We start from the raw sequence: 12,108 nt of genomic DNA, 5'->3' as shown, positions 1-12,108 counted from the left end.
CCTGAAAGAATGTATCGTGTATCTTAAGATATAAGGTGCTGCTATGACAACATCACCGTGCGGAACTATAAATGTTGGCTGAACTCCGCTTCTCAAGCTGATACTGCTGCCACTAAGCCTCCTGAATAAAACTAAAAGCAGCGACAGTCTTTTATCTTTCCACCAGAGCCCTCTAGCGAAGGCAGGCGATCAGGTCGGCGCGTCCCTATTGGTGGAGCAGAGTCACGTGGTGACGCTCGCGCCGTGTCGACAGAAACAAGCGCGCGAACGTCTGCGTGTAGCCACCTTTGGTTTTCTTGAATTTTTTGTTGTTTTTATGTTTTTACGGACAAGGTGAAACTCCAGAGCGGTATTTGCGCCATTGTGCAGAGGCTTCTTATTGACGTTCTTGTAATTAGATGGCGACCAGCTAGCTGGTTGGCACGCAGAGCAGCCACTGCCATCAACCACAAGAGCGACAAGCAAAACACGCTGACAGCGCAGCATATAAAAAGCTGTCATGTTTAGCAGCTAAAGCAACCCCAATAAATTGTTTCGGAATGAAAATATGATACTTCGAGCAAGAAAGACAAAAGTTTTGAGGCGCTAACATACATTTTATTCAAATGAAACAAGGTTGGTCGCAGTTGAGAAATTTCCAAGCAAACATTCTTGTGTATACGTGTTTGCTGCGACATTCTATAGATCTCTAATAAAAAAAATTGCGAATTTATCGAAGTATCTTAAAATACAAGTTGAAGGTATCGTATCGGATATAATAATTGCGGTAGTATCTTGTATCTGTACTTCAAATACTTGTTGCCCGAGTATAGGAGGGGTGATGAAGTTAGGAAATTTTCAGGCGCAAGTTGGAATCGGCCAGCGCAAGACAAGGGTAATTGGAGATCGCAGGGAGAGGCCTTCGTCCTGCTATGGACATAAATATAGGCTGCTGATGACGATGATAATCCTTGCACCGTCCTGGTTCTAAGGCACTTCCAGAGTAGCTGAGCGGCGTCGACAGGTTCTTCTGCACCGTGACACATTGGACAGCGGAGCCTTTCTGTCAGTTCTTCGGCGTCTCGAGCAGGTCGTCGATGCCATCCTTTCAATATGTTAAGTGTAAGCGCGACCCCATGTCGAAAGCGCCGTACAATCACCTCTTTTCTCGTCAGGAGGGGTCGAATAGCAGCGGTGCATGCACGGTGGCATGAAAGCGCGTGAGCACCGTCCCTCTTGCTCCCGCGACTCCTGAAGTGAAAGTTGGTGATTCACTTCACTTCTCACGCTCATCATGGTGCGCTGCGGCTGTACTGCGAGTTGAATGCCCGGTGACAAGCACGCGAGCCCCGCATGGTTCTCTTCACTGCATTCATTCTTTATTAGGGTCTCGAAAGAATGTAGAGCATAAATACCTGATGCTCTACTTGTACTTCACGCCATCGCAGTACGTGATCTTTGGCCAGTTAGCCACAGAGGCCACTCACTTGAGAAGGAAACTTACAGAAGAATAAAAATTGGTTATAGAGAGCAGACGGCAGGCATTACCAAGTCACGACCGGAAGCTTAGCGATGTGTCCTTGAAGAGAAAATTCTACAATAATTGCATTCTAACGGTACTAACATGTGAGGCAGATACTTGCAGGTTATCGCGGATGCTTGAGAAGTTAAGGACCGTGCAACGAGCTATGGAACAAAAAATTATAGGCCTAAGGTTAATAGACAGGAAGACAGAGGTGTGGGTTGGAGAGCAAACGGGGGTAGCCGATACTCTAGTTGACTTTAAGAGGAAAAAATGAAGTTGGCCAGGCCACGTAATGCACAGAGCGCGAACCAGTGGTCTATTAGAGTTACAAAATCGATGCCAAGAGAACGGAAGCGCTGCTGCTGCCGCTGCCGCAGCCGCCGCCACCAAGTAGCGAAGAGAGGACCTTTAAAGGGACGCTAAAGGTAACTATTAAGTCAAGCTAAAATGATAGATTGGTGCTCGAGAATCTCTCAAGCGTCAATATTATCGCGAACAGAGCCTTAGTAATCTAGAAACTGAGGTAAATGCAGGACACGATTAGAAGACTCCCCCGGAACATTCAAGTACTTGCTCGATGACGAAACCTCTCCTCATTTAAATTCTGTCACTAGTACTCAACCCTCGTTATAAAAACATCATTGTGTTGTATTATAAGACGAAAGGAAATGGTACCTTTCCAGTTCTACGAGTTTTTAGAAAAAGTTGCAGTGGCTTAGCTCGGCTATGCCAGGATATACGTAGCGTTAGCAAAGGTTCAGCTGATTATTCTTAGCTTTCCTGGTTGTCTAGATTGTCAAGGATTAGCTTGAGAGCAGCATTCGCGCTCTCCTTCTCCATGGCTATACCACACAGGCAAACGCCAGTCAGAAGCGCAGCGGCTCCAACGCAGTGTCAGACGGCGACTGCACAGCGAGCGCGCGCCGGCGCCAGTGCGTCTACCACGGCTACGACGTCACTCCTCTGGAATGCGCAGACCGGCGGCGGTGAGTCGCGCGCGGCGGCGGCGGAGTGCGCGAGAGGTGCCGGCTCCGGTGGCTCCGGTGCGCAAGCCGTGTGACATCACTGATCCTTGCGCATGCGCAGCGCGGCTCTTGATGTGCCGCGCGAAACGGGCTTGGCTAGGCCAGTGTAGCTAACGCTACAAAAAGAGCTCACTGACATTACCTTTGACAATAACGCTGGCGGTCGAAAGGTTTCGTTTTTGCTCGACTCTGCGCCGCCCACGCTTTGGCGTTTATGTAGTTCCGTTATCCCGTATAGTGCTGCGCTGGTTTTGCTGGCTCGTGAAACTCGCACAAACTGCAAGTAGCAGAGAATGCCACTTCTATGTGATGTCGCGGGGTGCCCGAACGGTCCCCGCCACTTGACCAAAACCAGCTGGAGAGGCGAAACCACCGCTCTGTCGTGGCTCGGTTTCTCCATTGCTCTGTTTTGCGGAAAAAAAACCATACCGGCATCTGTCGAGCACCGTTTTACTAACCGACGGCAGCCAAGGGTGGTAACGGGGTATGCAACGTCACCGCTCCCCCGTACTTGTTGCTGGGCTAGTTGGTTCATCTTATTCCGGAAGGTCAAGACGCGTCCAATGGCACAAAAAAGGTTCAGGCACTTTCCTGTATTGAACCTTTTTTTTCCGCCCTTGGTTGATTCTTAACCTTCCGGAAAAACACCACTCCCCGGTTGAGTGGCGGGATATTTGAATTGCTATTTGAGACGCCATTTTCTGGTAAACTAAGTCTTTCCTTCACGAAACTGGCGTTGGGATGTTTCTGGAATGGCATTTAAACATTCTACGTCGACTTAGTACTTGCCTTTAGTGTGCCTTTAATGAATGTGCTTTTAATGTGCCTTTAACGATGGTGAGGTCAGCTTGAGTGATGCGCCTCTAGCCCATAAATCGGCGCTTGTGAGGGGTCGGGGGAACTGCGCATGCAGAACAAGTTACCTTGAAAAAATAAGGTGGCATGGGGAAGACGATAATGAGACAGCTTCAGAGTTTACAGTTCGTGTTCGGTGCGACATATATACACGCACATTTCATGGAGTAACCAGAACGACGGGAAGTGGTCACCGCTATACAGAAACGTAGTCAGGAAGTGCCTGTGGCATGCCCAAATTGTACAGCAGTTGTCCCCAAATGCGCGTTTGAGTGAAAAGGCTGAAACACAGCTGTGGCTACTTTAAAACGCCAATTTGTACCTCTTCATTATTTGAAATAGCCCTTTCAATAAAGTGTTGTTCATTAAAACCATTAATACATTCCTATTTACATGTAAAACACGGCGTTATTAACGGCCATGTAACGAATTTCATAGTACGTCGCGTATATTTCTCGTAGCGTACCTTTGCAACATGTCATCATCATCATCATCATCAGCCTTTTACAGCGAAGCTGTCTATGGCTAGGATCTGGAAAAAATGTGTCCGAGATGTTGAGAAAAACAAATCATCATGTGAACCGACCCTGGTGATAGTGCAGAAAGGGCCCAAGCCCAATGGCACATACCCCTGTGGGCTCGGGGACCTGTAACGCGCCCTTGAACAACCCTTGTCGATGAATGGACACACGGCATTGAAGTGCAACAAGATCGCGTCCCGGCCGGGTGGAGTCGCCATCTATGCAAAGACCGACTGCATGAGTGCCGCCCCGCTCGATATGCCTGTCGTAAATGACGCCACCGTCTCGGACTGTGCGGACGTTTGCGCACTGCAGATGGCACTGCAGAGGTTACTGCGGTGTGCATCCCTCCCACAACCTCAAAGAGAGAGATCGAAGTCTTTCTGACTGACGTGTTCGGTTGGGTGTCTCTCGACAACAACGCATCCGTCGTCGTCGTGGGGGATTTTAACGTTGACATCAGTAGACCCGACGGAAGGTGGATCTGCATTAATATCACATTTAGCTAGAATGTGTCTAGAATCGATGTGCAACCAATTGCAGTTTACCATAGCGACCATAAGGCAATGATCAATATGGTGGCCAAGTTAATAAAATTTCAAAAACACAACACAAAAGTAAACAACGAAGGTATGTGTTGTGTCTTTTGAACCATTTAACATAACCAACAAATTACAAAATTTTAAATATAATCAAACAAAGCCAACAACTTCGCTGGTCTTCCATCTTCACATAGTGGAAATGATCTGAATTTTTTTTATGTCCACCCCAGGACGACGGCATCTTCCAGCGATCTCCAATGACCCCTCGCGCCTGCAAATTTCCTAACTTCATCACACCACCTAGTTTTCTGCTGTCTTCGACTGCGCTTCTCTTCTCTCGGTACCCTATCTGCAACTATAATGGTCGACCGTATCCATCCTACGCACTACATGGCCTGCCCAGTAATGCGTACGATGGATAATTGTTGGACCATTCGCAGCTGTAGTCGCCCTTTATCTTCGACAGATGTTGAGGAGAGAGCGCTGCGGGCGGCAGAGGGTGAACGCGATGCAACCGCCCAGATGCTACGGAGACAAAACAATAACAGAGCCAAGCTGAATCTTTATTTTGGGAGAAATTTGTGCAGCGTTTGGTGTGCAGAATTCTGCTACGTAGTTCAGCAAATGTAAAAGCTATAAATGTGCGTCGATCTTTGAATCTGCCTATGATTTGTGTGGTGATGCAATTTGCACTCAGTACGATATATACGATTTGGTTCGAAAGGTGTGCAGCTGTTTCAGCTTCAATGCAAGTAAAAATATATGTAGTGATTTACTTATATGCAGCCACACAATGTAGCCGGTGAAAGAAAGGGGTAAGGAAAGTATTTGAAGCTTCACAAAATCTGCCACAGGCATTAAACTTGGCAACACAGTTAGTAATGATTGTTTACCGCTTTCATATACTTATAAAGAATGCAGGAGGGTAAAAACTACTATGCTTTCCATGGATATGTCAATACAGCAGCTACTTCTGCCACGTTTCTCTTCTACTATTTTGTCACTTTTGCACTTTTTTGCACTCAGTCATAAGGACACATTTATGAATTCGCAGGTGGCAAACGGTGGCATTCAGCGTTTCTCCGTGGTGTGTAACAGCAACGATGGCAAGGCGCCTGGCAGAATCACCGTAGAAGTAGATCCGATCCGGGCTCGCGAAAGGCGGCGATCGACAGCGATCAGCGTTGCGAAAATCACTGAAGTGCGGCAGAGCACTACTATCAGCGTGACCCGACTTATGGCCGCCGACGGGGTTAGGAGAGGAACGGCGTCAAGCGGGAAGGCCGACCGGGGCTTCTCGGCCAGCCTATGTTCACCAACGTCCGAGAACCGTCCTTCCATCGTATCCAGACGAAGTAGTACGTTCGCCAGCATCTTCGGCGAAGCATCACCAAGCGAGGTGTCTTCCATCGCCCCGACCGTTTCGCCAAAGTACGCCGCAATGGAGAGAAGGGGAACCATGATGAGCGTCGCTGGATCAATCTTTGCGGCCAAACGGTTATCGCTGAACGAGAGGGACCCGGTCTCGCGAAGAGGAACGGTAATAAGCGTGATCAGTCCATCTGGACTTGGAGACCTGCAGAAGACGACTGTCGAGGTTACCGCGGTCGAAGCACCGTCCTCGGCCCTGAGCAGCCTCAAAGAAGTACTGTGCGCACCACGGATGTATTTCCACACCTTGAGCTTCTTCGCGTATGCCTTCTTTATGGACTCGTACCTCTCAGTCATGTTCGATCTCGGCGAGGACATTGGCGTCCCGGTCAGCGATTCAGTCCTCGCCCTGACGGTCCTATCAGCCATGGACACCATCGGCCGGTTCTTCTTACCGTTCCTGAGCGACTACGGACTTACGTCGACAGCGTCGTTGCTTACTGCGTGCTATCTCTCGCTTTCCGTCATTTCGGCACTTATACCGTTGGTCTCGGGAAAGCTTGTCTTTATGGTCGTGTCTGCGATTCTGGGACTCCCCGGAGGCTACATCTATGTTGGCACATCCGAAAGCCTCTCTACAGAGCTGGGGACAAAGAACCTCCCAATGGCCTACGGAGTGCTGGCACTCGTCACTGCCTCGGGAAGTTTTGCTCGGCCACCTGTAGTAGGTAAGTCCAACGCTTTCACGGACTAATGGCTAGGACCAAAGATAGATATGGGCTGATGGCTAACCGACAAGGACACGTGTGCTGCGCTTGCGATTAGGATATTTCTGTGACACGAGTGATGCAGTGCTTACCAAGACTTTCTGACGTTAATTAACCTGATCCATTTTGCTCCATGAATTGGGGCGCTCCGTAACTCCATTTATGCATATCTATTCCCGCATTCTTTACATGCCATAACAACACACCACGAATATCTATTAACGCGTTTTCTCGAAACTAACAGCTAAGCACAATCCCGGTCCTGTCCTTCCCTAAATACAAGCCACACCCACTGAACTCTTCCCGATAACCAAACACTCTTCCCTCCTATCTAACCCTCCCCCTCTTCTCCCCCAAAAAGAAGCAAAATTGTGCGCCTATGCACCCGCGCTCTTTATTATCTATCTTCTTTACCCTGCTCTTCCATTCAAGAAAAATCTTTTTAAAATTTCCCGATGCTTGGTGGATTCGAACCTGGTTCCTCAAGCCCAGCGGCCCAGATGCTTTAGTGGTGCGCCAAGGTCGCCCGCGGGCATATGCACCGGCGCGCCACAGATGGGATCTCGAATGTCACGCAAAAGGAGAAGGACTTCGCGGGCGCACCGCCAAATGTCGCCGCGTTTCTAGAGGGAAACGCGAGAGAGTAAACCCGGCTGCAGCACACGGCTCACAACGATGCATTTCAGTGGTGGAAATACGGTGCTTCACTACGTTCCTTGAATGCCAATCGCATTAACGCCGACAGTTATCGTGAGATAAGTACTGACAGAATTTTTTTTAATAGCCCAAACTCACATTTTTTCAGGTGTCTTCCGCGACAAGGTCGGCTCCTACGACGGACTATTTCAACTGATGGCAGGAATGCTTGTCCTCGCGTTGCTCTTCAACATCGGACTCTGGATCAACGGTCGATCACCTTCGAAAAAAATCAGAACGGCAGCACCTGCTCAGGACGGTGCCGTGCATGTCCCCACCTGCGAATCCCTGCCTACTCTGATTGAAAAGGCCGAAAGCACGTCGCTATAGGGGCGCACAGACATGGAACTCTGAGCACGGAACAATTACGTATACGACGAAGTGGCAGTGGTAAATCAAAGTCACTGCGTTGCGCCCTCGTGCGCGTTGTTTGAAGATTAGCATGATGGGAACAGTCATATCTCGTTGACCGACGCAAGTGTTGCCCCATAACCGTAGACACACGTGAATAAGTGTTCGTAAATTTACTCATACCGTTTAGGGATGGGCGATAGTCCGACGTGCGACTTCTGCACGTCTGTATACCTTGATACCTGTACAGTATACCTGCAGTGAACGTGTACGACGTGCAATGTCTCTCCCGCCAAAAAATTTTGAACTAGCTTTATTCGAGAATCATTTCCGAAAGAGTCTAGAATACTGGGGCCCTGTCCACGTTCGTCGCTGGTGCCAAAATCTATTCAACTACTATAGTTCAGTTTTGTAAGTCCACCGGCCTGAGTGACCGTTTTTAGTCATCTTCTGCATCCTCTTGTGTAGCACAGGCGCTCTCTCCTCACTTTCCCTTTTCTATTAACACTTTTCATTACCCCCAGTAGGGTAGCAAACCGGATGCTCTTCTGGTTGACATTTCTGTCTATGTTATCCTGCCTTCCTTTAACTATCTCTCTCTCTCTCAATAGAGACATACTGATGCACGGTATTTTGTAGAAGCGAGCAGCGTGCTACCATAACCGCAATGTTCCAGGTGATAGACATATGGGCCCTTAAGTGAACTAGGTCTGCAGTCCCCCTGAATCATTTCTAACTGAATCTGGGCGACTGAGCAAATGACGACGTTACAGCGTTATACTTTCGGAGTGCAGTGCTACGTCGCACTTGGTACGAAGTTGCAAACCCTTAATAAACATGTTGTCAGAACGTTGTCAGCAACATTCGATTTTAAGTCCTGCTCGATTTACTCGTCAAAGCAGTGGTATTTTTCAAGAGCTTGTGACGCCGAAAGTATGACTCACAGCTCTGCAACATTTACTAATGCGAAGCTCATTCAGTCCATTTACATCTCGGGCTTTTACAATACAAATAAAAAGTTGTGCAGAAGCCATCAGCGATGATTGTCAATGTAAGCAAACAGCCGAACACATCTAGAAAACTATGCGCTTTAATGAGGCCTAGAACCACCCCTCAGCCTTGGTGAAATAACATATACTACGCGGGTATCATACGCTGCTGTGAACATCTCAGCCAAGCTTTGCTGTCGTACGCGGTGCGTGGACCTCGCAAGCGGAGCGCGAAGTGACGCGAAGTCATGTTCCTCACTCTTTTCCGGACGCTTTATCTCGCAATAAAGCGGATTCCCGTACGCGGCTGTTATTGGTAGGTGCGGCCGGCTACGTAGCGTAGATACCGCGGCCGACGCGCGGAGCCGCCACGAGTTCATTGGCTAAGCACACTGCGGCTCGCTGAGGACAACCGCGTTTGGCCTACGTTTATCGCGTCGTAAGCACCAAAATGGGAAGTCGTGGCGTCTACGTTAACATCCAAAATGAAATTTGAACTGCACGCCACTGTGACGTTTAGAAAGCGGAGCGCTGTGGTCACGCCCCACTCCGCCGTAGCCTTCGCAGTGCAAGGCATTGGATAAGGAACGGGAGCAAAGCGGAGGCCGTGTTTAATTGCCAATAACTCCATTTCTGCTGAACGCATTGAAGTACTTTTTGCGGCAAAGTATTTCTTAAATAGCCTATTTTCACTTCAAATTCATTTCTCCATGTCGATAAAAAGTGATTCAGGGCCCCTTTAATAAAGATATGATGCACTTGAAGGTGCATCGTTGTTGCGTCGAGAACATTTAAGTAGCGTTTGTCGTTTGCTAGCGTAATTCCGCAGAGAGCGAAGCCGTTAACCACTACATCTGTAGCGGTGGTGGAGCCTTCTCTGAAAGCTTCATCACAGCATCTAAGCCACACAGAATTTTTTTTATGTCTAAGCTTTCAGACTCCCCAAAGCTCCGGTGCAATATGTTACCAAGACGTGTCTGCCACCATGTTACCAAGGCATTTCTTCAACGGAGCCGATTTCCACTTCACAGGAGAAGGCGACAGACAAGGCGCGCTGTTCATCGTTTAAACTGGCCTTGTGTATTTCTAACGTCTAGGGTAAATAAATAAAGAAGGATTTTCGTATTTTTATGCGACTTTTCGTGTGACGCGTCAAAAGCATTTTATAGGCCGCACTAATGCTTGATGAAATAACTGTACAGCGCCGAAGGACGAGGACAGACGATATAGACAGACAAGACGAGCGCTTACATCAAATTGAAATTTATTAAGAAACAGCGAAAAAAGAAGGACCACCGTTAGTTTAGCGCACATGTGCGCGCACTTGCCCAGACGCTTGAAATTGATTGCGCTGTGATAACAAATTTTTGCAGCAGGTTATGTTCACTATACTGCATACACAGCGACGGCTGGTAGACACACGTGTCGTCTTTTAGAGAGTAGTTCTTAGGCGCCCGTTCTTGCGCCGAGCATCGGCGTAACCGAGCGAACGAGCACAACGAAGGATGCAAGAGCGAACGCGGAACGCAGCGGGGGAGGAGGGTATGGCGAGAGCGTGATAAGAAAAGCGTAGTGCGGCGACGATGTATACGAGATGGCGCCAGAGTAGCGGGTGTCGTCTGGAAGGCGGCTGCTGTGAATCGCGCCCACGCGTCACCCACGCGCTGGCTATCGCGGTCTCCCGAACAGGGGGGTAGTCGCGCCACACTTCGTTCCGTTTGCAATGTGCCGCACGAGACAGATTGTTCACGCCAGCCAATATATCGCGAAATGAAAACACGTATAGAGCTCCGCTCAAATTTCGCATTAAGGAGTATCGTAATCATCGGTGAATACTTTTCTTCATTGAGAAGACTTCCGTAATATCTAGTGTTAGCTTGTTATCGGGCCTGAAACTCGTTCTCGTTCTTCGGCACTGTACACTTATTTCATCATGTCTTACAAACTCGCCCAAGCTTCCGTGCGTTTCGAAGTAATGCTATAAAGCATCATTTTCTCTGTGAGGTGGGAGCAGACCACTAGAAAGGGTGTTGATTACTGAATTGGCTGATGGGTACGTACTTTTAAAGCTCAATTTCAACCACGGAAGACATAGTTTTACATTCACACATGCTACCTTAATGTGACCCGTCAAAAAACATTTTGTAAACTCGGAGAGTAAGCTTATGATGCGACTTTTCGTCACTGCAAACGCGGTGTGGTTAATGAGTAATGAGATAGAGAAAACCTAACTGCCAAAAAAATGCGCTAAATAGTACACTTCGTCGTTAAACTCTGCAAACAGGCTCGCGAAGCAACACTTCCAGAAACCACAGGCTTTGTTAAAACGGTCAAGAGATTCACCTGCAAGGACGCTCGGAGTAAAGATGAGAACAGTAAAGAAAATAAAATAAATGAGACATTATTTGCATAACATAAAGCGGTACCAATCACATTTAGCCCGCCCCAACTGGTATGAAACGATAGTCACACAAAAATTGTACAAAAATAACTAAGCTATCCTTTTCTCTCCGTAATACTGCTCACTGTTCATAGATTACGTGGACATGGCATGCTTGCACGAGCTCGTCAGATGCCTGTTGGTCCTCACTCTAAGACATTCTGCTATAAAGCGCGCATTTTAGTGCTACCTGGTGAAGCTTGACTTAATACGAAAAGTTTTCTTTTCTTTCTTCGATAACTGTCGGTTCTGGAATGGGCCGGAAGTTATATAACACTTTTATTTTATTAGCTATACAGAGACGCCATTTTAATTTGGGATGTTCTCCAGAAAGCTTCGAAAAATACATATCTCAATGATCATAGCATACGATATGTCTCGTGGCTTCCAAAAGCACTCATGTGCCTTTTGACATGTTACTACTCATGGGGCTGCACAGTTTACGGAAAACTAGCATGTTAGACTGGAATGCTGAAACTGTTAGTGCAAAATTACATTCAATTTATGTGATTTTACAATTGCAATAGTTTTATGATCAAGGTAACTGCCCATCGGACAAGTATCCCCTGTTGTTGACCTGTATTTGCTTGCATCCCTTTAATGAACTCCTTGCACTGTCAATGGCCCTGTGCAGTGTTTCGTGTTTGGCGACGTGGCTATAGATGTTCTGGCGGCTACGTATAAAGTTCACGCAGGCTTGCTACAAGTTTTTCCCCTATATATACTGTAAAGAACAAAAATACATTGGTTGTGCAGTAGTGGTAGAGCACCTACTTCAGAGCTGTCAGAATCTTGGTTGAAACCCAACTAAATTCGGGCAAGTTTTCCTACTTCATTTGTGTTCCTAAGGCCTCGAGCATAGCCGCGATGTTACGGGAATGTCCCGATCCCTGGCTGATGGCGCTTACAACAGTAAAATTAGGCCTACCACGGTAAGATCTTTTCTTCTGCATTCTTTTGCGTTTCAGCGGAAACCGCAGAACCATAAACCTAGCATATTTACTTTTGGCCTCCGAGCTCAAGCGGTGTGCGCTTCGGAAGCCATGT

General features: G+C 47.7%; 1 protein-coding gene across 4 annotated transcripts in view; it reads left to right on the top strand.

The window, feature by feature from the left end:
* Positions 1-8,707, top strand: part of LOC119445562 (monocarboxylate transporter 9) — an 81,209-nt gene extending 72,502 nt beyond the window's left edge. For all 4 annotated transcript variants that reach the window (XM_049663405.1, XM_049663407.1, XM_037709829.2 and 1 more), the window contains exons 3-4: positions 5,502-6,546; positions 7,391-8,707. In XM_049663405.1, the coding sequence (XP_049519362.1) occupies positions 5,685-6,546; positions 7,391-7,611 (1,083 nt within the window). In that variant the 5' untranslated portion in view covers positions 5,502-5,684 and the 3' untranslated portion in view covers positions 7,612-8,707. The remainder of the gene's footprint in view (positions 1-5,501; positions 6,547-7,390) is intronic.
* The last annotated feature ends 3,401 nt before the right edge of the window (positions 8,708-12,108 follow it).

The sequence above is a fragment of the Dermacentor silvarum genome, chromosome 3 (genome assembly GCF_013339745.2).
Source record: "Dermacentor silvarum isolate Dsil-2018 chromosome 3, BIME_Dsil_1.4, whole genome shotgun sequence".
Taxonomy (NCBI): Eukaryota; Metazoa; Arthropoda; class Arachnida; order Ixodida; family Ixodidae; genus Dermacentor; species Dermacentor silvarum.
This window is presented reverse-complemented; position numbering and strand designations above follow the sequence as displayed.